The sequence below is a fragment of the Chiloscyllium plagiosum genome, unplaced genomic scaffold, assembly GCF_037043375.1.
Source record: "Chiloscyllium plagiosum isolate Xiang-an unplaced genomic scaffold, Cpla_swu_hap1 HiC_scaffold_23, whole genome shotgun sequence".
Lineage (NCBI taxonomy): Eukaryota > Metazoa > Chordata > Chondrichthyes > Orectolobiformes > Hemiscylliidae > Chiloscyllium > Chiloscyllium plagiosum.
The window spans coordinates 28,275,265-28,300,854 of record NW_028270161.1 but is presented as its reverse complement, the minus strand read 5'-3'; the positions used below and the strand labels follow the sequence as shown (position 1 = coordinate 28,300,854).

General features: G+C 39.3%; 1 protein-coding gene across 4 annotated transcripts in view; it reads left to right on the top strand.

Annotated features, from left to right (window-relative positions):
* Window positions 1-23,599, top strand: part of gsap (gamma-secretase activating protein) — an 89,403-nt gene extending 65,804 nt beyond the window's left edge. For 3 of the 4 annotated variants that reach the window (XM_087999512.1, XM_043713816.2, XM_043713813.2), the window contains 6 exons: window positions 264-364; window positions 1,008-1,127; window positions 16,417-16,478; window positions 17,022-17,126; window positions 18,692-18,791; window positions 22,255-23,599. In XM_087999512.1, coding sequence (XP_087855638.1) covers window positions 264-364; window positions 1,008-1,127; window positions 16,417-16,478; window positions 17,022-17,126; window positions 18,692-18,791; window positions 22,255-22,355 — 589 coding nt within the window. In that variant the 3' untranslated portion in view covers window positions 22,356-23,599. Of the gene's footprint in view, window positions 1-263; window positions 365-1,007; window positions 1,128-5,928; window positions 6,002-16,416; window positions 16,479-17,021; window positions 17,127-18,691; window positions 18,792-22,254 lie in introns of those variants that run through there. The other variant, XR_006315096.2, reaches the window with a different exon arrangement.
* Window positions 23,600-25,590: the final 1,991 nt, after the last annotated feature.

Genomic DNA, 25,590 nt, shown 5'->3' with positions numbered 1-25,590 from the left:
ATATGGAATCTTTACATGTACTAAGATCACAGTGGGGATTACAATCACTCTGTAAGGGCACAAAAGAGTTCTTACTGGACTTGTTGCTTATTATGTATCCTGTCTGACTGTTTCCCTTCCATTGTTAATTGGATAGTATGTTTACACCCACATAACCAATCCACAATTTCTCTGTTTTGCAAGATTGTCAATGATGAATTTCACTTGAGTGACTCTGGAATATTGAGGTTTTAGATTCAGGCTGTTTCTTTGATAAATTGTAGGTCTAACAGAGAGAAAATAAATTCTGCAGAGTTTGTTGTATTCCACATGATGACTCGTGTTTTGGAAGCTGCTGAAGGACTATTTCTACCTTTACCTCCAGGTAATGTGAATTGGTTAATTAGCTAAACACTCAAACTAAAAAACGCTACTCCTTCTACTTTGTAATTTTTCTTAGAATGAAATTAAGCTCGAGGATGGTTTGTATTGATGGTCCTCTCTCCACAAGACGATGATCCCAGCTGTAGACTGAAACTAGTGTTAACTATCTTTCAAGATAGAGGCTGGTACAGTTGCAACATTTTAAAAGGCATAGGGTTCAGAAAAGGTTTATAGGGATTGGAGGATTTGAGCTGTAGGGAGAGGCTGAGTAGGCTGGGGCTGTTTTCCCCAAAGTGTCAAGGACAAGGATAGCAGTTGCATAGGAACACTATTTGCATGTCCCTTCCAAGCCCTGCATGTCCTAATTATATTACTGTAACTTCACATCTGCTGAGTCAAAAGCTCATATCATTCTGTTTCTATCAACATTGAGTGTGCCTACTCCTTCCGAGGACTGCAGCATTTCAAGGTGGCAGTTTACCACTACCTTCTCAAGGGCAATTAGCACTGAACAATAAATACTAGTGCACTCAGGAATGACCAAATTCTGTGAAAAAGCATAAAAATGTGCTTGATTATAAATACTGACTTCACATCCTCTTTATTTACTTTTTCTTTCCTCTGCTCATTGATTTTTAATGCAGGTTATCATACAGTTCACATAACCATTGGTGCCCGATGCCTTCCTTTACACACTTTACTGCATTATATTGATATTGGAGTGTTGCATCCAACAGAACAGTTTGTTACCAAGCTACTTGAAGGTAAAAGACTTTCCTTCTTTTAAAAATCTGAATACAAAATAAAACTATACTCCTTTTATTTTAAAAGAATTAAATAGTAATTACTTATTTTTTATGAAGATTATTTCTTTTCATATGTTTCTATTACTTGAATGTTATTAAACTGTTTTTTTTTACTTAATTTCTGGAATTTTACTCAGTCAACTTTCTCCTTATTCCTGTATGTTTTAGAAACAGTTATCAGACATTTTTGTTGTCCTGTAACCTAGTACACTTACCAAGGGTTTACACTAATTTGGCGAACCAGGGAAGAGGAAACCAGAATATAACAGAAAGCCATAACAGAAAGAAATAACGTCAGAGGGGAGAGAGATGTAAAAAGCAATAAATTAGGAAAATCCAGAGATGGCAGGAACAAGATTGAGGAAAGTAATAGAAATAACAAAGAAGGTACTCAATTATATTCATCCAAGTCCAGAATGTCAATACTTATGTTGGTGTGCTGTAGACACAGTTGTAAAATGAGGTCATGGCATAGTTGCTTTATTAAAAGAGGCATGACCAAAACAAGGCCAGCAAAGTGTATTTAATATTCTTGCATATCATCTATTCAGTATGATAGAGAAGGCGTAACTATGTTAATTATGGATGAAGTTACTGTTCTAAATATAAAGGATATATGAAATAGCTCAAGGACTGAACCAATTTTACTTGAAGTGAGGAGCTTTCTGATTTCTGATAAAAGCTGTAGTATGGAAAGAGTTTTTCTTTTCCCCACATGTTTTACAAATTCAGCTGTGCACATCCCAGATTGTGAGTCATATCATCAGAAATATTTGTGCCCATTCTTGTCCAGATTAAAGTTGTGTTAGACAGTAAAATAATTCACTTTTCTAAATGCCAAAAAGTGAATTATTTCACTGTCTTAAACAATTGTGGAAAAAAAATCAACACTTGTGGAGTGTTCCCATTGAAACCTTTTGGAAATGTACACTTTTCAAATATATATTTACAATGTTCATATTTATATATCATTTCCATATATGCAATATGAGAACTAAGGAGGAAAATCTTGTCTTCTGTTTGGCAAGATGCAGGAGTTTCTAACCTATAGCTGCTCCTTGTTACAGAAGTAACAGCAGAAACTATTTTTGAAAGAATTGCAAGTTAATCAGGTAATATCTATGTTTGGCCCTATATGCTGAAAGCAAAATTTAATTTCAAAATGACATTTGACCCATAGAACTGTTCTCTGAAATATTTGTTAATGGACACAATTTAACATTAAACTATTTGGGGTGATTTATCTTTTAATCAAATACCAACTTCATTTGACCCCTGTGTCATTCTCACACTGTTCCATTCTTTGTTGTTGCACTTAAAAAAAAAAAATTGACTGTCAGCATGTGTTGTGTGCAAAAGGAAATGGCTGCTTTGAACTTAATTGTGCATTTGGAGACATATGTTATTTGCTTGCAACTGCACCATCAGACCAAAATTGATTTGTTTGTTGAATAACACAAAAATCATACATCCTTCTACCTCCATATGTTGCATGCAGAGATGAAATATCTGCTTTTAATTTGAATCTGCTACACCAGCTATTGGCTCCTAAGATCAGGTATTCCAGAGACTTATCTACTGACTCCACAAGGTCCCTGCAGCACCTGAAGGGCATAAGTTTGACAAATCATCGAAAGCTGTCAACTTAATAAACCCGCAATATCCATATCTGTCTCTCGAATAAAAATAGAATAAATATTTTTATTGTATATGGTGCAAAATCCTTCTTTCGCTGCATCACCAAAGCCTGCAAGCAACCGCTGTGCTTAGCAGGGAGTACAGTACGTGCATGTAAGTACCATCAGCTTCAGTACTCGTTCCAATTCACAAGTCATCCTGGGTAACCAATATTGTCAGAGTAGCCTCTGCATAATGTCATGATCCAAGAAGGCTGTTGCTGATCTTGCATTAATCATCCCATACAACACAGAAACAGACCTTTTCAGTCCAATTCATCCATGTAAACCAGGTATCATAAACTGAACTAATCCCATTTACCTGCATTTGGTCGTTATCCCCCTCCGCCTTTATCGCAATCTAATTCTCAACTATACTTTTCTGGAGGCTTCATGTAGATTACCAGCTTCAGGGGAATGAGACTCTAGCCTTTGAATATCAGGATGCATCAGGCTGCAACATTCAGGTGCGGGATCAAATCCTGCACCCTCAAAAGGACACCTGAATTTTGAGGCCTATTTGTTTATCTTAACTATATAATCAATCAACAAAATCTTGAAAATAAAAGAAGCTAATACTTTTTAGAATAACTAACAAATATGATACAACCATCTACTTCCTGATGTTTTATTACTTTAATAAATTGTCCAGCATGATTTACTTTTCAGTGTTCAGTGTCTTTGAAGATACAAAGCAGTAGGTTTTTCCTGTAAGAGTTGATTAATTCAGGGTCAAATATATTCAAGGGATATCCTGTTTAAAGATGCATAAACATTTTGTACTTTGTGTGTTTCCTTTTCAATGAGTCCAAATTGTACAAATATCTTCATTAAAAGTTGTATTTGGCAAAAGGCGCAACTCTTTAAAAGAATAGACAACATTCATAAAGAGACATTTGGATATCTGAAGGACAATTCATTAATTCAGAGGATGTAAACTCCCTTTGACAGGATCATGAATTTACCTAGGCAATTCAAATCTGGACTGCTTTCTATCTGTGAATAAGAGCACGAGAGGCAAAAAAATTTATGTATATATCCCTGTTGGCAGAATTGTCTCCGTTACAAACTTCTAGGACAGCAATGATGACCTCAAACAAAATATGCAGCTATCTGTGATACTGTATTAGCAAAGGATGATTAGAAGGAAAAAATCTTTACATAAAGTAAGAAGTACATCTAGGCACTTAATGGGCTATAGTGGATGTACATCTCATTGTATGATGGGGCATGCAGGCTCTCAGACTCCAGCAATATGCCCTCCAGATTACTAGGTTTATTGATGTCCCACTTCATGACACTCATAGCAGTATTGTGGACCATGACCTGTTGTCCCCTATCAAGTGACCTTGGTGTTACATGCCAGTCCAGACTGCTGTCTCCATGGAGAAATTTTGAGTCCCTCAAAGCAACAGCATTTCACCATCCATACTACAGTTACTGGGGTAGCATCCAAGGAACAGGAGAAGAAGGGCTTATACCCAAAACGTTGATTCTCCTGTTCCTTGGATGCTGCCTGACCTGTGCTTTTCCAGCAACACATTTTCAGCTATGTGCACACTAGGCCAGGCAATAAAACAGGTAAGGCAGACACACAGGATAATGTATAACTGTTATTAATGTTTTTTTTTAGGTATTATGATATGTTGATGGATAACTGTGAAGATATTTGCTTTTTTAAAATTGAATGATATTCAGCCAAGGAGATTTTGTTGTAATGGGGGAGTCTGATGGGTGAATAGTTGGTGACTGACTGATTAGTTAGGGAAGTTTTGATTAACTGAAATAATCAAAGTGTCACAATATGGTTCCTCTGATTCTGTCCAACTGGATTTGATGAATGTGAGCTTCTCCCAGTGGCCACCATCTTGTCTTCTCCTCCACTTGTTTCCATTATCACCTGAAATGGCCTGCAGATTTGGAGGGTGGGCTTTCTGAATTGTTGGCTTGTGATGGGCACAGCACACCACCACAAAGTGGACATCCTCCCTGGCTCCTTGCTTGAGAGATTTCTGTGAGTAACCTGAATAGCAAATCTATTGCTTGAGGAAGCTGCTTGCTTCATATGTTGCTGCACGGTTGTTATTGGAGGTCTCTAAACTTCATGGTGCAACAGTGGAAGGGGGTAAGCAATAGGGTGTCAACGTAATTTGTAGAGGGAGCTGAGCGTGTATCCTCAGGTGCGCTCTGAAGGTCTAAAGACAGTAGATATGGCAGACTGCCCACAAGGATTCATGGGGAATCACTGAGATGAACTTCAATATTGCGTGGATCCAAGACAAAAGGTGAAGTATGAAACTAGATTAGGATCTTTTCTCTTAGTGGTAGGTTTACTCTCAGAATGCAGCATTATGTATTTCATCAACACCTCTGGGTCCAAGCAGTCTTTTTTTAAATATGTGCTCAAGCGATTTAATTAATTAGTACCCTACAACAAGACATAATAGTAATCCTGTGGTTCTTGTATCTCCTGCTGTTTGGGAGCATGCAATGGCAACAACAACTCACCATCCATCTTTGCTCCTTATCTTGCTTACCTCCTCCAAACTCACCTCTCACCTAATACCTCTTTTGTTGGTTCAATGTCATTTTTAGTCTTGTAATGCTCTTGTGCCGTACATTGGGTCTTCCTATTGCATTAAAAGCATTATAAGTTGTTGTTCCTCAGCACATATCTCCCTGAGACATCAATCAATGACAAATTATAAGATGTTATTAATGCCTACATCTCCCACTTGAAAGGATATATTGGCATGGAATGTTATGGTCTTAATGTGCTTCACAATAACCATCTGGGCCATTGTACCCTGCTTTGAAGCTTCAAGTTGATGTGAAGGAGATGGTACATCTTGTTGATCGCCTCTTTTGTGAATCGTTGACTTGGGACCCTGTTACTAAGTAGGAATGGTGCTCTCAGAGCACTGTTATTTGACTCTTCTTTGGAAGATCTACATCCAACCCATAGACCTTTCTCTCATGCTTCCTCCTCTCAATGCCCCCTCATGTTGCATAGCAAATCATTGCAAATGTTTGGTCCTATCCTTGTGACCCCCATCAACAAACTTGTGTTTCCTCCATTCTAGTGTGCAGCAAAAGTTTCCAATTCTCTGAAAATTCATGACCGTGCTTCTGCAAACTGATGATATCATAGGTGAAGTAAGTCAAAAGCACTTGTAATCCTTTATACAGTCTACTAGAGCCCATCTTGCTTTATAACAATGGTTGCTTGATATATTGATAAAATTTAGTGTCTTGGCATTGCAACTGAGCGTTCTTCTGCCTGACATCATGATGGTCAAAACGTGTGGTGTTGGAAAAGTACAGCTGGTCAGAAAGCATCAGAGGAGCAGGAGAGTCGATGTTTTGATCATAGGCCTTTCAGGAATGTGGTCGGTGGGTAGCCCAAGGGGGCTGGTAGGGAGGTTGCTAGGAATGCAATAGTCAGATGAAGGTGGGGGATTATAGTGATCGGTCAATGGGGAGGGTGGAGCAGTTAGGTAAGAGTGAAGATGGACAAGCAGGACAGTTCAAGAGGGCGGTACCAAGTTGGAGGGTTGGATCATGGATTAGGTGGGGGGAGGGGAGATGGGGAAACTGGTGGAATCTACATTGATTCCTTGTGGTTGGAGGGTCCAAAGGCAGAAGATGGGGTGTTCTTTCAGGTGGCGGAGATGGCCTAGGACTTGCATGTCCTTGGTTGAGTGCGAGGGGGAGTTGAAGTGGTCAGCTACAGGCTAGTGGGGTTGTTTAGTGTGTGTGTCCCAGAGATGTTCTCTGAAATGATCTGCACATTGGCATCCTGTCTCCCCAATGTAGAGGAGACCACAGAGAGCAATGGACGCAGTAGATGAGCTGGATAGATGTGCCGGATGTGGAAGGATCCTTTGGGACCTTGGATGGAGGTGAGGAGGTGGTGTGGCTGTAGACTTTGTGCCTCTTGCAGTGGCAAGGGACGATGCCAGCAGTGGAGGGTAGTTTGGTGGGGGGTATGGACCTAATGAGGGAGATGTGGAGGGAATGACCTCTGCGGAATGCTGAAAGGGGTGGAGAGGGAAATGTATATCTCTGGTGGTGGAGTCTGACTTTAGGTGGCAAAAATGGTGGAAGATGATGTGTTGTATCTAGAGATTGGAGTGGAAAGTGAGAACTGGGGAGTCCTTGTTGTGGTTGGAGGGGTGGTATTCATGGGCAGAGATGTAGGAAGTTGAGATGCGCTGGAGGACATTGTTGACCACATGGGAGGGAAAATTGCAATCCTTGAAGTAGGAAGCCATCTTGGATGTTCTGGAGTGGAATTGATCCTCCTGGGAGCAAATATGGCAGAAGAATTGAGAGTAAGGGATAGTGTTTTTACAGGAGGGGCCATGGGAGGAGGCCATGGGTCCAGGTAGCTGTGGGAGTCAGTGGGTTTGAAGTAGATATCCATGTTGAGACAGTCGCTGAAAATGAAGGTGGAGAGGAACAGGAAGGGGAGGGAGGTGTCAGAGATGGTCAGGGTGAACTTGAGCTCAGGGTGGAAGGTGTTCTTGAAGTTTGTTATGACACTGTGTAAACCCCTCTGCTAATTTAAACCAGCCATGCAAGAAAGATTCACCCCGTGCTATATTCTGTTAAAATTCGAGAGACAACTATGCCAGAGATCGTTATTTAAAGTAAAAATTAACAACTTTATTATTTTAAGTCCAACAGAGAATCTTTTACCTTCCACTCGGCAATACTAGTCAGATTTTTTTTAAAAATCCCAATTAAGATTTACGAAAAAAAATCACATTTCAAAACCAGTTAGCTTTGCTGATTTTCCTTTTGAAGATTCTCTCCAGGTTGGCTTCGATGTTCTGCTGTGCGCTCCCCACACGCAGGTACCTTTCAAAGAGCTCTTCAGCTAGCAGTCTACTTTTGCTGGTCTGTGGCAGTTCTCCCCTTAATTGTTCAAAATGTCTGGTTTTATACCCCAAAATATTGGATCATTTCATTGGTTTTAATATTATCAAAACACTAAATTCAAATTTGATTCGATTTTGTTATCTTGGGGGTAATTTAAATTGGCTGAATTTGGATTTGTTTTTTGTTTTATGGCAACCCAACTGCTGCTGTTTGTTTCGACCAAGTGTTATATTGTTACCTTGTTTGGGACTCTCTGTGCTTTGTCAGCTTTTAGGTTTTCCTTGTTAGCTTTTCAACTTTTTTTTTGAAAGGTACAGTACACCTCTACACCTTCATAGCAAGTTGGTGAACAATTCAACCTCCTCATGGGAGCGCAAGGTGGCGCCGATAATCATTGATGTAACAGAGGAAAAGGTGGGGAATGGTGCCAATGTAACTGTAGACGATGAACTGTTCCACATACCTGACAAAGAGGCAGGCATGGCTGGGGCCCGTGTGGGTGCCCATGGCTCCCCCTTTGGTTTGAAGGAAGTGAGACGATTCAAAGGAGAAATCATTGAGGGTGATGACCTGTTCAGCCAATCGAATGTGTGTCTTTGGAAGGGTACTGATTGGGTTGCCGGGCGAGGAAGAAACTGAGGACTTGGAGGATTTCGTCATGGTGGATGGACGTGCACAGGGACTGGATGTTCATGATGAGACATTGAGGGCCAGCGAACAGAAAGTCATGGAGGAGGTGGAGGGCATTGGTGGTGTCCCAAATGTATGTGGGGAGATTCTGAACCAAGGAGATCAGGATGGTGTCAAGGTATGTGGAGACAGGTTCGTTGGGGCAGGAGCAGGTGGAAACAATGGGTTGACAGGTTTGAGTTTTTGGTAAGAGGTAGAACAATGTGGTGCAGGGTTCCTGGACTATGATGATATGGATGGTCTGGAAGATAGTAGTTTGGTGATGGGATTCTTTAGGTGCATGCAGGGGCTGCATTTGTGTGTGTTATTTCAGTATACCTGCTTCATCAATGGCTATTGTTGAATCTTTAACTATCAAGTGGGGATGCCTGCTGATATTTGCACTATGCTCAGCACATTTTTGACTTCTCTGATACTGAAGGAGTTTATGTCAAAGTCAGCAAGACTGAAACAAAACCCAGGCCTGGACTGATAGCGGCAAATAGCATGTGTGCTACACAAGTGCCAGGCAATGTTTATTTCTAACTAGAGGTCAACATGAGTTATTGTTGATTGGGATCTGAATTTAACTAGCCATCTTAGTACTAGGACTACAAGAACAGGTCGGAGGTTAAGAATTCTGTGGCAAGAAACCTCCTGATCTTCCAAAGCCTGTCTACCATCAGTCACAAGTGAGGAATGGATGAATACAGCTTCAATAGGAAGCTTGATCCATGGAGGAAAAGGTAGTCTGCTTCATTGGCACCCCAACTACCATCTTTAACATCTGTTCACTTCATGACCAATATATAGCAGTGTATACTATCTACACAATGCATGACAGAAACTCAATGAAATTCCATCAACCTACAAACACTACCATTTAGAAGCACACAGATAAGTACTCTATTACTGAAGGTATGCACTGACAGTTGGCCTGAGTATCATTTATTTATTAGAGATTAAAGGCTTAGATTATTCTACTAAGAGGAAGGTATAAGGTTTTTAGCTATTTTCTAATCAGACCTAAACAGATATTATGACACACTTCTGGAGTAATTAGAATGAACCCAGGTTCTGCATCACAATAGCCCCTTCACTTGGAGACAATGGCAGAAATCTCTATTTACAATGAATAGACACTGAATCTCCTGAATGCCTAGTAAGTTGTTCATGTTGCTGGTGGGAGAGAGAAGATTGAAGAGATCTAGCCTCAGCCATCTAAAGGTTTCTGGGAGATTCATGCTCACATAGCCATAGGTAAGAAGAATGATCAGAATAGACTTTATTACTTTATTATTTTTGAAGAGCTCCTCAAAAGTTGAAGCAAGTGCCTCGAGATGTTCACTTTCAAGTTACTACTCCACAAAATGGAAATAGAAGAAACTGTGAGCTGAGAAGCTGCTTGCTCGAAGGACAATAATTTGTATAGAAGGTGATGTGTGATAAATGCGAAAATTGTAAAGGTCATGTCTTTTTATTCTTGAGCTTTTTAATACTGTAGACTGAAAAGAGGGAGAACTGTTTTAAAACCAGGGGTTAGAAAGATGACTGCATGTTTTCAAAGTAAAGAATTTGATATTTGTTGTGAACCCTGTTTATGGGTTCCAGAAATGTGCAGATGAACTGGGGGGTTGTTTACAATTGAAGCCTGATTTAATAAATTGTGCCGCCTCCACAAACCAATGACAAAGGTCCTCTGTCTATCAATAACTGTGTGATTGGTTGCCCAATAGCTGAACAACTAAAGATTGAATAAGACAGAAGGAGCAGGAGTAGGCCATTCAGCTCCTTGACCTTGTTTCATCATTCAATTAGGTTATGGCTATTTTGTGGCCTAACTCCACTTACCTGCCTTTGGCCTATTTCCCTTCATAACTTTGTTTTTTTTAAAAAAAGTCTATGTCCAATTTAAAATTAACAAATGATCCAGCATCTGCCATTTCTGGAATTGAGTTCCAGACATCTACCGCCCTTTGTGTGTAGAGGTGTGTCATTACATCTTCCCTGATTGGTCTGACCCTAATTTTCAAGCTATGCCCCCTTGTTCTAGAATCCCCAACCAGTGAAAATAGTTTATCTACCTTGTCTTCTTCTGCAAGCTAGTTCCCGAAGCTTGTCATACCAGAAGAGAAATCAGTAACTCTGCAGTTAGCTATTTGAAAACTGAGAAAACCAGCAAACGTTGCAAGTTGTGACTTTGAATTGGATAAGTCAGAAACCTTTCAGTGAAACAGCTGTCCTGTGCCTCTGGAAAATCAATGGAAGCATTCGGAGAAAGAAAGATCAAGGAGAAACTTGTGTATCAGCAAGAACCAAGCCAACAGATCACATGAACATGACTATGGAACTGATTCTCCAGTTTTCCCTCTGTTTATTTACCTGTGTGCATGTAAGGGAGAGTTTATAAAGGGCTTAGAATTTTAATTTGTAGAGTTTACTTTAATGATAATCAATTACTAGACTCTCAATACCTATATTAAATAATGATTCTGGTTAAGTCCCGCAACCTGGCCCATGTTTTTTACTAACCTGGGTTAGATTGTTGATCTTGTGTATTTATTTTAAAACTTTGTTTTGTGGCAACTGTGGTAATAGCGAGCATGATTTCCAGTGTGTTGCTCATGTGAGTTGTAACAATGAGGTAAAAACAATGATTGCAGATGCTGGAAACCAGATTCTGGATCAGTGGTGCTGGAAGAGCACAGCAATTCAGGCAGCATCCGACGAGCAGCAAAATCAACGTTTCGGGCAAAAGCCCTTCCTGATGAAGGGCTTTTGCCCGAAACATCGATTTTGCTGCTCGTCGGATGCTGTCTGAATTGCTGTGCTCTTCCAGCACCACTGATCCAGAATGAGTTGTAACAATGTTCCTCTTTGCAGTTTAAAGTATAAATTGCCAACAAAAAGAAAATAGCACCCTGGGCTTGTATCCACAATTTGGGAAATTTCCTACCTCCATTGATCTGACTTTATAGATGGCTGTCTAGATGTTAGATTTTCAGTTAGAAGGGAACACAGACTACAAGTCAGGGTGCATGATCGTGGAAATAGTGAGAAAGATACTGGGTGTAGAGGTAGTTTGCACAGCAGGCTCACCTAAGGCTCTGCTATTGGTCAAAATTGAAAAAGGAAAATTTTAAAACATTTCACATCCCTCCACTCCTCTCCCCTTGACTACCTCATCTTCAGAACATACGTATGATAACCTAGGTCATCCTTTGGGCCAACCACCATGACCTTTCTTGCCTTCCTGTCAGCCTATACACTTGAACACATTTCCATAATCGCTTTAATCTGGTGCCAGCCTGTGCTCCTGTACTCACCCCTGTGACACCTTGTACATTTCATGCCAACTTTGTATCCACCCATTATGCTTTAAGGCCTCTATGCCAGCTTCATGTCAACTGACGCCTGTCCTTTTGCCTTTACCCCTTAAATCCACCATAACCAGATGTTGGGACCCATGCAGAAACCTGATAAAATGAAGTTTTATAAAATTTCCTACTTATAGCTATTGCAGACAGCTATTTTGAAAAAAGCTTTCATTTATGAAAACCCACTTGCTACGTTTACATTCCTTCAAGTATATTGACCTGAATGACGTTAGGCATTTATTAAAAGTGCACACTCCCTGATAACAACAAACATTGAAATTCATTATCTCACTCCAAAGAGTCTATGATTACTTGTCATTGTCAGTCAAGCTATGAAATGGCAGAGACCCTATTGTAATAGTGGTTGGTTGTGAAATCTGTTCTGTAGCTGTAATTTGGTATTGGAAGTCTTCATGTCAACAGTGATTTGGCAAGCGCTGATTTTGCTTTTTTTTCAAAGATTTAAAGGGAAAGTATCCTTAACTGCCTTGACAGTGCCTTTTTTTAAGGCCCTCTTAACAAATCCTCTGTTAACATTCTTGACTGTTGATTTTAACAGGTCTGTTTATAATTCCAATTAACATGATAGCTGATGGATTTGTGTAATTTTATACATGTGCATGTAACAATTCTGACCTCCCCAAAGCTGGAGCCATATCAAAAGGGATACCTTATTTCTTCAAACAGGCACCTTGGCTATCCAATTAAGTTCAGACCTGTTCTTATCAGGTCTGCACTGCACACACAAGGTTCACAATCCTGGACTTCTGAAATCTGGTTTGAGTTAGCACCTGATGATTTTGGTTAGCCAGTTGCCATGAGCCCCACGCGCCAAAAGGCTGGGTTTGCTGCGACTGAAATTTCAGGAGGTGCACTCTCAGTTCAAACTGCCGCTGTACCTGTGATGTCACTGCTAGTGACTGGGTAGGACCTGTGTCATAGTTTTGATACTTGTTGTTGTGGGACTCTTGTTGGGCTTCAGGGCTATGGGATTATTCATGTTCTGGATGAGAGATAGCCAGTGGTGAAGTGGTGAGCAGCCAGTAGGGTGGGAGGAAGAGGCATCAACAACTACGTCTGGTTTTGGTTCCAGTGCAGTTTGGGTGCACAGTTATGACATCAGGTGGCACTGACATCCTTTTCAAGTGTGTTGACAGAAGATGCATCAGTGCTCAAAATGTTTCTCATATCTGCCTGTTTAAAAATGGGAATTGTCACAATTGGGGGTGTGGCTTCTGATTTCACTGTTTATCTGTCCTGGTGAAAATTCATGCTGATGCCTCTCCAATAGTACTTTTATTTATATGTTAACAGTATATGTTTTAGAACATAATTCTAACTTTCTGTTAACAGTTAAAATATTCATTTTTAAAGTTAACCTTCATGGAGGCTATAGCAATAAACTTTGTTCCAGCAATAGCATTCTCTTTATCAGGTACTCAGTGTTGCTCTGTCCTGAGAAGATGTTGCTTGTTTGGCTAATATTTATAGGCAGATTTGTGACTTTGAAGCTAAAATTTGATTTTGTCAGTTATAGTTCTAAGAAACATTTTATAATGGGTTATCTCTAATTAATAATAAATATTTGTCTGTTTTGAGGAATTGCAAAAACACTTTCAGTTAGTTGTTTGGTTTCAAAACAAAATTCAAGTATTCTGCTTCTAATCTTTGTTTTTGTTACATAATAGATGAGCTGAACTAATGAATAACTACTTGCTTCTCCCAGCTGGGCAAGCTTAATTATGTAAAATTGTTGAAACTTTGAGACATTTTTATTACTTTAAAATTACTTGAAGTTGTTGGAAAATGGTTTAATATTCCTTTAGCATTATTTCTCAGTTTTAGTTTTTGCTGTTATTTCAATTCATGTCTTAATAAACCTGATGTGATTTTGTAATTTGAGGTATGTTAGTTCGCTATTTAACCATTCGTCAATGGTAATACTCCGTTTCTTGCAGTGTGTATGTAAGGGAAGGTAAATTCACCATAGTTCTAGCAGACCATTGGCTGCTCTCTCATTCAAGAGAGGCAACTGGTGGTGGTTTTAACATGAGGGTCACCACAACTCATGTGAGGTTGAGAAAATGGGACCTTCATTGTGACCTCAGCCAGTGCAGGAACTGAACCAGGATCAGCGTCACTCTGCATTACAAACCAACCATCCAGCTGACTGAGATAAACAATTAATTATTTGCAGTGGCCTCCTCCCATAATCTGAAATGCTTTGCAAGATGCTAAGGACTGAGGTGATTGCACTGGTTACAATCATGTATTAGCAGACAGGATGATTCTCTTTTCAGTCCATCTCTTTATAACACAGCGCAGTACAGGCCCTTCGGCCCTCGATGTTGCGCTGATCCAAGCCCACCTAACCTACACTAGCCCACTATCCTCCATATGCCTATCCAATGCCTGCTTAAATGCCCATTATGAGGGAGAGTCCAACACTGCTACTGGCAGGGCATTCCATGAACTCACGACTCGCTGAGTAAAGAACCTACACCTAACATCTGTCCTATACCTACCCCCCCTTAATTTAAAGCTATGCCCCCTTGTAATAGCTGACTCCATACGTGGAAAAAGATTCTCACTGTCGACCCTATCGAAACCCCTAATCATCTTGTACACCTCTATCAAGTCACCCCTAAACCTTCTTTTCTCCAATGAAAACAACCCCAAGTGCCTCAGCCTTTCCTCATACGATCTTTCTACCATACCAGGCAACATCCTGGTAAACCGCCTCTGCACCCGTTCCAGTGCCTCCACATCCTTCCTATAGTATGGTGACCAAAACTGCACACAATACTCCAGATGCGGCCGCACCAGAGTCTTTTATACAACTGCAACATGACCTCAGTACTCCGGAACTCAATTCCTCTACCAATAAAAGCCAGTACGCCATATGCTTTCTTTACCGCACTATTTACCTGGGTGGCAACTTTCAAAGATCTGTGTACATGGACACCAAGATCCCTCTGCTCATCCACACTACCAAGTATCCGACCATTAGCCCAGTACCCCATCTTTTTGTTACTCTTACCAAAGTGAATCACCTCACACTTAGCTACATTGAACTCCATTTGCCACCTTTCTGCCCAGTTCTGCAGCTTATCTATATCCCGCTGTAACCTGCCACATCCTTCCTTCCTCACTGTCTACAACTCCTCCGACTTTCGTATCATCCGCAAACTTGCTCACCCAACCTTCTAACCCCTCCTCCAGGTCATTTATAAAAATGACAAACAGCAATGGTCCCAAAACAGATCCTTGCGGAACACCACTAGTGACGGCACTCCAAGATGAACCTTTGCCATCAACTACTACCCTCTGTCTTCTTCCAGCCAGCCAACTCTTAATCCAAACCTCCAACTCACCCTCGATGCCATGCCTCCGTATTTTTTGCAGTAGTCTACCATGGGGAACCTTATCAAATGCCTTACTAAAATCCATATATACACCACATCTACCGCTTTCCCCTCGTCCACCTCCTTAGTCACCTTCTCAAAGAATTCAATAAGGTTTGTGAGGCACGACCTGTCCTTCACAAAACCATGCTGACTATCCTTGATCACATTATTCCTATCCAGATGTTCACAAATCCTATCCCTTACAATTCTCTAAGATTTTGCCCACAACAGAAGTGAGACTCACCGGCCTATAGTTACTAGGGTTATCCCTACTCCCCTTCTTTAACCTAGATGCCTGACTCAAAGGTGTATTTTATTAAGGTTTCTGTAACCAGAGAAGATAAGATGGAATGCATTCTTGTCTGGCCCATCGTTGGGTAGAAGTACAATGTAGCTGAAGGAATTACTGCATACTGCATAGAAAATAGGAAACAGGAGGACGTCATTCAGCTCTTCAAGCCTGTCCCTGTTCTTCCATTCAATGTGATCATAGGTGATCATCCAATTCAGTATCCTGTTCCTGCTTTCTTCTTGAACCCTCTGATCCTTTTTAGCCCTAAGAACTATGTCCAACTACTCCTTGAAAACACTCTGTTTTGGTCTCAAAAACTTTGTGGTAGAGAATTCCACAGGCAGTGTAATTGAAACGTAATCCTATTGATTGATTTTTTTTTTACAGAAAAAGGTTTTTTTGATCTATTCATGGATTGCTGAAATCATTTATTCATTGTCATTCCACTTAAAATTTGGACTGTATCCCTATAGAATCATAGTGTAATACAGTGCAGAACAGGGTTGTTTGGCCCACTGTATCTGCTTCACCTCTATCAAAAGAAATTCCAGTTGGTCCTGCATTTGCACTTGTTTCCCAAACTATTACGATTCTTTTTCCTCCAAGAATTAAAATTGTGAATTCCTATTCCTGTATTTTAAGGTCATACTTTACACATGATACCTCAGCTGCCACTATTCTGTTTCCTTTGGCTATTTCTGCTTCACAGTTCACTTTTTCCTTCATCAGTTCTAGGACCATTGGTAAAATAAAGAAGTGAGTTCCTAAAGGAATAAAATTATTTTCTGTGCACCTTTATTTTATGTTTGCTTTCTCTTGGTAAAGGGAATACTCTGATTTTTTTTTAAAGTAATTTTCTTTTATTCATTCATGGCTGGACCAACATTTGTTTATTACACACGTATTTGCACTACTCGAGTACATTCTTTCCTTACTTTCCAGAACTTGATAATTCTGCGACCAATGAAAGATTCAAGTTCAGCATCGCAACAAGAATTCCAGAAGTAAGTGACCATCTGAGATTGTGTTCTCTTCACTCTTCTTAACTCTTCTCTGTGGTGATTTTTTTTTTTGACAAAAATGCAATGAGAAAAGGGTAATCAGTCAATGAGCCTGCTTCTGTTGCTAGCCATGCATGATCTATCATGTCTGTAACTCCTCTAGATTCTATGAGATATCATTCTGCATAAATTCCATCTCTTCAATGTTAACATAACGACTTGCATCAGCCCTGAATATGTAATCACATTATGATCTCGAATGTTTAAACTTCTGACTTAGCTTAGTTCGTACCATTCTTATGGAGGATATGTGGAGAAAGAATGCCTTGTGAACACCAAAAAATTTCACTAAAGGGTAACTTTTATATAGTAAACTTTTTTTCATTAACACATGTTTAAAACCTGTATTAAAAGCTACGAAGTATTTCTAAATTAATTTTATAAATCTGAATATTTATCACTTGCAAAACTTTTGTGTAAATTTTGTGGAATTTCTGCAAAAATTATTAGATTAATATTGGATTTTGGTGCTGTTTCGTATTATAGACTATTGGACAGAAGATATGTCACCTCTGGGATCATCCAGTCAGTTCATCCTGTATTGCTAGGAACCATGTGAAAACACTCCTGAGTGAACTTCGCACCTATGAGGTGAACAGTAAATTTTGTTGATGCATACATAAGAACCAATTGTTTGACTTTTTTTGTTCAGCATGCTATATTTTCTCACAATATGTGTACATTTCACCGTACTTGGAATCCAAATCAAACTGTTGTGGGTAAAATTTGTTCACCTATGGACTACACGTACATTCATACAATTGTGCACACGCACACTGAGGTAGACATACATGTGCACACAGTTACTTATTTTAGGAATACATTGGATTTAACAGCATCCAGAAAGTTTTGGTCTAACTTAACAGGTTTGGAAACCTCTCAAATGTTCAGGGCATTGCAGGCTAAAATGGCAGTGCTATATGGATCATAGGCATACATTCTGCTGCTCGCTCAGTTGGATCACTCCTGATTTCATGGTTATATGAAGCTAGGTCAGAAGAATTTGAGCCACCAGTGAGGTATGAATAACTCTAGGCTAGCATGTCATCCAATTGCAGTATCCGAGGTCATTGCAATCACGATTACATTCTGAAATCTGTGAAAAAGAATGGACTTGGGTCCCATCTTCTCTTGCAGTCATTGACCAGAGATTTTGTCGACATGAAGCTCACTAAGACTAGACGTTAGTTGAGCACACTCATGCTTTCTTGCTTTTTGTGAGAGGTGAATTTATGGTGAGGGTTAAATTTGTTTTCTTCACTCTTATCAACCAGTTGTAGTATTCCCAGGCAAGCAACAGTGGGGATTCCACATAGAACAATGTTTTCTTAAGCTCATCCTCCAGAAATTGTCACTTCATCGGGTTTTTTTTCCTGATTGCAAGTTTAGTTATTTGTTTTTCTTTTCTGAATGTAATTGCCAACTAACAGAAAGTTACAGGTGGTTTTGGTGTTATAGCTTAATGTTTACAAGTAGCTAGTAAAATGTAATTCTTTGACAGTATTCTGAGGTTTAGCTTGGTACTTGGGAATAATTTGGATTGGGGTAAAAAGAGAATTCATGATGCATTTGATATGACTTGAAAATGCTTGATGCATTTGATATGACTTGAAAATGGCCAAAGTGAATAAACTTATTCCATACAAGTGCAAATCCTGTTATGGACTATATGGGTTTTGTAGGATAGAATTTCATACTGTGTATATGTTTTAAAGTTTTCAGGGATTGCAATTTCTAAACTTTCTTATTGTAACATATTTGCTCTTTGATCCATATATACAGTGGTTCAGAACATTCAATTCTTAAAAATAAATAATTAGAATTTTAGGAATTGATTTCTGTTGCTCAATTTAGTTTGGTGCTTATAACGTAGGACAAATGTGTTGACACGTCCATCAGATGGTAGTGTAATTTGTACCATAATTGAGTTGATGTATGTAATTTACTTGAATGATATTATAATACTTTTTAAGAACTGATATTTGAGAGCCATGTAATTTTGCACTGACATTATTGGAACAGCCATTTTAGTATTTTAATATAAATAGTATATATAAATTTTAGTATTTATATATAAGATTGTAACCAAATAACATTTCCATACAGTTAAATTAGACTAGTGATTCTTTTTTTAATTTTGGTCAATTTCTTTTCAGAAATCAACAGATTTTTCCCTAAAGGAGCAGACTCCATTTGAGTCTGAATTTTTGCCACTGACTTGCCTAACAAGAGTCTTAACAGAAGTAGAGGATCAAGGTAGGAAAATTACATACACAAATGTAAAATACTGAGGTTGCTAGAAATCTGAAATTTAAAAAAAAAAGCAAGGAATATTCTGTGAGTCGAGCAGCATTTGTGGAGAGAGAAGTGCTGCTACCATTTAGGGTCAGATATACAATATTTGCAGAATTTAAATTTTTGTATGATTTACATGATTTAATCTAATCTTTCCAAAAATATGCCAACTTCTTTTTAAGTCAACACTCAGGGTCTCTTGTTTAACAATAGAAGTTTTATATGCAAGTTTTAAACTTCTTTCAGTGTCCAAATCAGGAAGCCATGGATGACCAATAACAACAGGAGTGTCAGACATCCTGTTCATTCTGAGAGTTGGCTCTAAGGGAGCTGGATCAGTGTCAAAGACACTTCATGTGTAAATAAAGGGTGATTTGGTGATGGGATACTGGCCTCTGGAATTATTTCAATTATTTAATAATTATTTAATAACTTAAAACTGTCAATTAAACGTTAAAACCATCTGCTGAGCTAAGTGCTTTATTAGCTTTTGAAACTCAACCAAACCTTCATAATGGCTTCAGCTGTTAAAACACACCATTACAGCTCTGGCCAATGAAGCCTACTGAAACTGAAAACTAGGTATTTTTTCCGAAGCTACACCAGTTGGTTTTAATTGAATGCATATCATAGAGTTATAAGAAGTACAGCATAGAAACAGACCCTTCGGTCTAACCTGTCCACGCCGACCAACCCGATCTAGTCCCACCTGCCAGCACCCGGCACATATCCCTCCAAACCTTTCCTGTTCATGTACCCATTCAGATCCATTTTAAATGCTGTAATTGCACCAGCCTCCTCCACTTCTTCTGGCAGCTCATTCCATACACGTACCACCCTTTGTGTGAAAATGTTGCCCCTTATATCTTTTATATCTTTCCCCTCTCACCCTGAACCTATGCCCTCTAATTCTGGACTCCCTGATCCCAGGAAGACAATTTTGTCTATTTATTCTATCCATGCCCCTCATAATTTTGTAAACCTCTATAAGGTCACTCCTCAGTCTCCGACGCTCCAGAGAAAACAGCCCCAGCCTGTTCAGCCTTTCCCTATAGCTCAAATCCTCCAACCCTGGCAACATCCTTGTAAATCTTTTCTGAACCCTTTCAAGTTTCAGTGTCTTTCTGATAGGAAGGAGACCAGAATTGCACGCCATATTCCAACAGTGGCCTAACCAATGACCTGTACAGCCGCAACATGACCTCCCAACTCCTGTAATCAATGCTCTGACCAATAAAGGAAAACATACCAAACTCCTCCTTCACTATCCTACCTGTGACTCCACTTTCAAGGAGCTGTGAACCTCCATTCCAAGGTCTCTTTGTTCAGCAACACTCCTTAGGGCCTTACTATTAAGTGCATAAATTCCTGCTAAGATTTGCTTTCCCAAAATGCAGCACCTTGCATTTATCTGAATTAAACTCCATCTGCCACTTCTCAGCCCATTGGCTCATCTGATCAAGATCCTGTTGTAATCGGAGGTAACGTTCGCTGTCCACCACACCTCCAATTTTGCTGTCATCAGCAAACTTACTAACTATATCTCTTCTGCTTACATCCAAATCATTTATATAAATGACAAGTAGAGGGCCCAGCACCAATCCCTGTGGCACTCCACTGGTCACAGACCTCCAATCTGAAAAACAACCCTCCACCACTACCCTCTGTCTTCTACCTTTTCAGCCAGTTCTGTATCCAAATGGCTAGATCTCCCTGTATTCCATGAGATCTAATCTTGCTACCCAGTCTCCCATGGGGAACCTTGTTCAATGCCTTACTGAAGTTCATATTGATCACATCTACTGCTCTGCCCTCATCAATCCTCTTTGTTACTTCTTCAAAAAAACTCAAATCAAGTTTGTGAGACATGATTTCCCATGAACAAAGCCATGTTGACTATCCCTAATCAGTCCTTGCCTTTCCAAATGCATGTACATCCTGTCCCTCCGGCTTCCCTCCAACCACTTGCCCACCACTGATGTCAGGCTCACTGGTCTGTAGTTCCCTGGCTTGTCCTTACTGCCCTTCTTAAACAGTGGCACCACGTTAGCCAACCTCCAGTCTTCCGGTACCTCACCTGTGACTATTGATGATACAAATATCTCAGCAAGAGGCCCAGCAATCACTTCTATAGCTTTCCACAGAGTTCTAGGGTACACCTGATCAGGTCCTGGGGATTTATCCACCTTTTATGCATTTCAAGACATCCAGCACTTACTCCTCTGTAACATGGATATTTTGCAAGGTGTCACCATATATTTCCTTACATTCTATATCTTCCATATTCTTTTCCGCAGTAAATACTGATGTGAAGTACTTGTTTAGTATCTCCCCATTTTCTGCAGCTCCACACAAAGGCCACTTTGCTGATCTTTGAGGGGCCCTATTCTCTCCCTAGTTACCCTTTTGTCCTTAATGTATTTTAAAGTTGTAAGCCTTGTGGGTTTTGAAAGATTACACTTCCCATTGTAACAAGTTCCCAGCATACTTTTCTGCAACTTTTGAGTGATTGATAGCAATGGCATAAAAAAAGCTCAAATGGATCTCAACCCTTAGTTAATGCTTATCAACGTAGTGGTCAATAGACCTACGCAAGTCTACCTTTTCAGAAAAAATCCCTATGATGAATCACTGCATATAAAATATGTTTAACTCCTATTTGATATTATCAAAACATAATACTTGCCTGTAAGAATTTTTCCTATTCCTCAGCAGACTTCTCCTGTTTCCAAACTCTCGCTCAGAAAGGTTTTTACAATGGCTTCCAAAACCACCTACTGATTAATTCTGGGAGATTAAGTAAAATATTTCCTCATTCTGTTAATGGTAATCCAACCTCACAAACAGTACTTGTGGGAATGCAACTTGATTCTCTTCCTACCCTTCGAAGTTTATCAGGACTGTTTCAGAAGGGAATATTCAAATTTTCAACGTACTTCTATCAATTCTCTTCCACGTTTCCAACTTTTTTAAGGCATAAAAATCCAGCCCATAATATCAGGTATTTTAGGCAGTGATGGGGAAAATGTCTTCTTTTAGAGATTGAATGACTTTCCAAAAGTACTGTGTATATTAGTCAATGCAAATATTCAAGACTGATATCTATAGAATCTTGGACACTAAGATACTCAACAGACATGAGGTTAGGGTGTAAGTCTAATTAAATCATATGTTTAGGAAATAACAGCAAGCTTGAGGAACCATTTGGCCTAGTGTTGGCCTTATTTCCTGTATTTGTATAACCCTGCACCTGTAAAGCTGTCCCTGGTTTTGCTGAAATGCTTATCACAATTACGTGATGAGTAACTAACCTTTTTGAAGAATCTGCATCCAATTACTTTTATATACTGTATTTTAACATCCAGCACTACATGTTTTTCACTAGTCTACACTAAATAATTATGTATTTTACTTCTCTTTGCAGCATTAAGCCATTTAGAGGAATCAGAAAATGTGGATGCAAAGTTTGTGGAAGAAGTAGCGCTGAAGCAGACATTAACTTTCCTTGGACTTCAAAATAAGTAATATAAGCAAGGACACATTAAAGGGGAAACATTTGATACTGATATCTTTCAAGAAATAATTAAATTTTTTGCTTGGTTATTTGCCACGTGTAAAATAGCAGAAATAATCAAGATACAGCAAGGTAAAACAAAACTTGTTCAAAGAGCGCGAGAGAGAGCAATCTGTGGTCTAACTATGTATGTATCGGTTCCATTTAATTACCAGCACTAATTCTGTTTGTTAAATTGAGTTGAGACACTTCAAATTCTAGCTGAACTACAGCAGTGTTCAGAGGAGGATTTTTGACAATGACCCTTGCAATCTCATGATGATGGACATGCTGAAACCTGTGGTTCAGCCCAATTTATGATTCCAAATGAAGGAATACATGTTGTAGTAGCAAGCTTTTTAAGAAAGTCAAACATGTTTTAAAACATGTGGTATCTACTATATGTGCAATTTTAATTCACTGAACACAATATTTTAAAAGAAAATACTCAAATTACAACAATGTTATTTATTTACTTATTAAATACATGACCACAGTAATTAATCTATAAAATATTTAACAATAGATGGTGTAGTATCTGTAGTTTTGGGAATATGCTTCAGTAAGATGTTTGTTCTAAGTGATAAAACAAATATTACTTTCAAATGTTTGAGTCTCAAGAAAACATTGCATCAAATGCAATAGAAATACACCTCTTTGAATACTTTTGAATGCATGGTTGATATCCTACTATTTACTTCAATATATAACCTATTTTGCAGTAAGTTTGAATAAAAATTAATTTGTAAAACTTGGTCTTAAATTTCTGGGAAAATATGTATCACTGTGGAAGTGATTATAGATCAAACATTTGCACAGGGACTGAGCATTTATAGAATATGCTGTCTTCCATTTGTACTTCAAATGCTTGAATTTTTGAGGTCACAAATATGAAACTATTAATTCCCATGATAAAGCTACATTTTTCTACATGTAAAGTTATGTAAGAATTGATTTGAAACAATGTACATATAGAATTTTATATTTTTGTAACATTACTCTGTGTTACATTTGATGTGTGTTGCTTGACATGTTTTAGAAAGTCAATATGTTGCTTATAGTTGTCTTAGCTGAGTCCAAAACAATGGTTCTTTATCTAATTATTTCTACTCATTGATGTAAATGTTAGCTTTTTCGGCTTTTTGAAGTTTAATTTTATGTAACTCATTTTATAAAATGAATCTATCAAAAAATAGAAAGCTGTTGTTATTTGGTGACATTTCAGTGAACACAAAGTTTTGACTGTTTGCTCAGTTGCAAGAGAATGGGGTAAAAACAAAAGTTCTATTCCAGAAAACGAAATTTTTTCCTCATAGAAACTTGAGTAACCATCTCTCCATTTAATGAAGAATTAGTAAAATTGTGGAAAAAAAACTAGCGTATGGATGTAGGTTTGCTCACTCAGCTGGAAGGTTCATTATCAGATGTTTCTTCACCATACTAGGTAACATCTTCAGTGAGCCTCCAGATAAAACACTGCTGATTTATTCCTGCTTTGTTTATATGTTTGGGTTTCTTTGGGTTGGTGATGTCGTTTCCTGTTCTTTTACTCAGGGGGTGGTAAATGGGGTCCAAGTCAATGTGTTTGTTGATAGAGTTCCGGTTGGAATGCCATGTTTCTCAGAATTCTCATGCATGTCTCTGTTTGGCTTGTCCTAGGATGTCAGGGTTCTTAGCAGAGACAGTAATGCAGAGACTCAAAAAAACAGCTCTGCCAAACATCTAACCCAAGCTTTGTGTCTGTTACGTTGATGACCCCTTTGTCATCACTAAATGGAACAAATTAAAGGAAACCTTCAAGACCATCAATAATATCCTTACTGGCATAAAAGAGGAGGAAAATGACAACAAACTGCCATTACTAGATATCACAGTGGAGCGAACAGCCAATGGGAAACTTCAAACCAGCGTCTACAGGAAAACAACACATACAGACCAAATATTGAACGACAGAAGCAATCGTCCCAACATCCACAAACAAAGCTGCATCAGAACATTATTTCAATGAGTCACCACACACTGCAGCACAGAGGAACTACGCAGAGCAGAGGAAAATCACCTATACTGTGTATTCAAAAAGAAAGGGTAGGTACCCAATGAACACAGTCTGCCAATTTCTCAGCAACAAACCCAAACAATGCAGACAAAACACGTCCAGAAACACCAGGCACTCTCCCCTACATCAAAGACATCTCTGAAATGACTGCCAGACTACTCAGACCCCTTGGCATCATGGTAGCCCACAAACCCACCAGCACGCTAAAATAGCAGCTAATTATGCCTTTGGGGAACCTTAGGGCCACCTTCAACTTCTGGCACATCCTTAAGTTCCCTTTTAAGTGGTCATGGGCAGGGTTCCGATACCTAGGCATTTTTATTACCCCTTTGATCTATTATTTCGGACTAACTTTGCTCACTTGCTTGACAATATTAGGTGAGATCTCCAGAGATAGCTGGGCCGAATCTCTCTCATTAACATGAATGTTCTTCCTTGTTTGCTTTATCCAAAGTGTATGCTCCCTATAATGTTTCCCCTGTCAACACTGCGGCAGCTTATGGGATGGTTTGGTTCCTTTGTCTGGCAGCGTGGGCGGCCCCTCATCAATCTTACTGAATTGCAGTTGTCTCATGGAGGGAGAGGAGTTAATTTCCCAGACATCAGGAGGTATCAATTGAGTTCCCTGCTGTCCTTTGTCTGTGATTGGGTAGGTAATGATCCAAACTCAATATGGCTGGATATCGAGGCCTCCCAGGCAAAGTGCCCTCTTATTAACCTGTTGTCCATGGATAAGATGAGGACAGTTATGGACCATTGCCGGAACCCCATTATCATTAGTATGGTCAAGGCATGGAGGGCGATGCGTCAGAGTGAGGGTTGTTTATCCAAGACTTCACTACTTATACCTATAGTTGGCATGCCAGGGTTCCGACCAGGGATGATGGACTCAAGGTTCAAACTATGGGCAGCAAGAGGAGTTTATAGTTTGGGAGACTTGTTTGAGGGGGAGGTTATGATGTCTTTTGAGCAACTAAGCCGCAAATACAGGTTGCCCAGCAGTGAGCTTTTCCGTTTTTTTCAGGTTCGGGATTTCATCCAGAAGAAGACCTACTAAGCCCTATAAGCCTGATATAGAGAGGTTGTTGCTACGCTCAAGCACTCTTTCGGTTATTGCCCTCTGTCGCCTACTGAGTGGCAGGGCCTGGCAG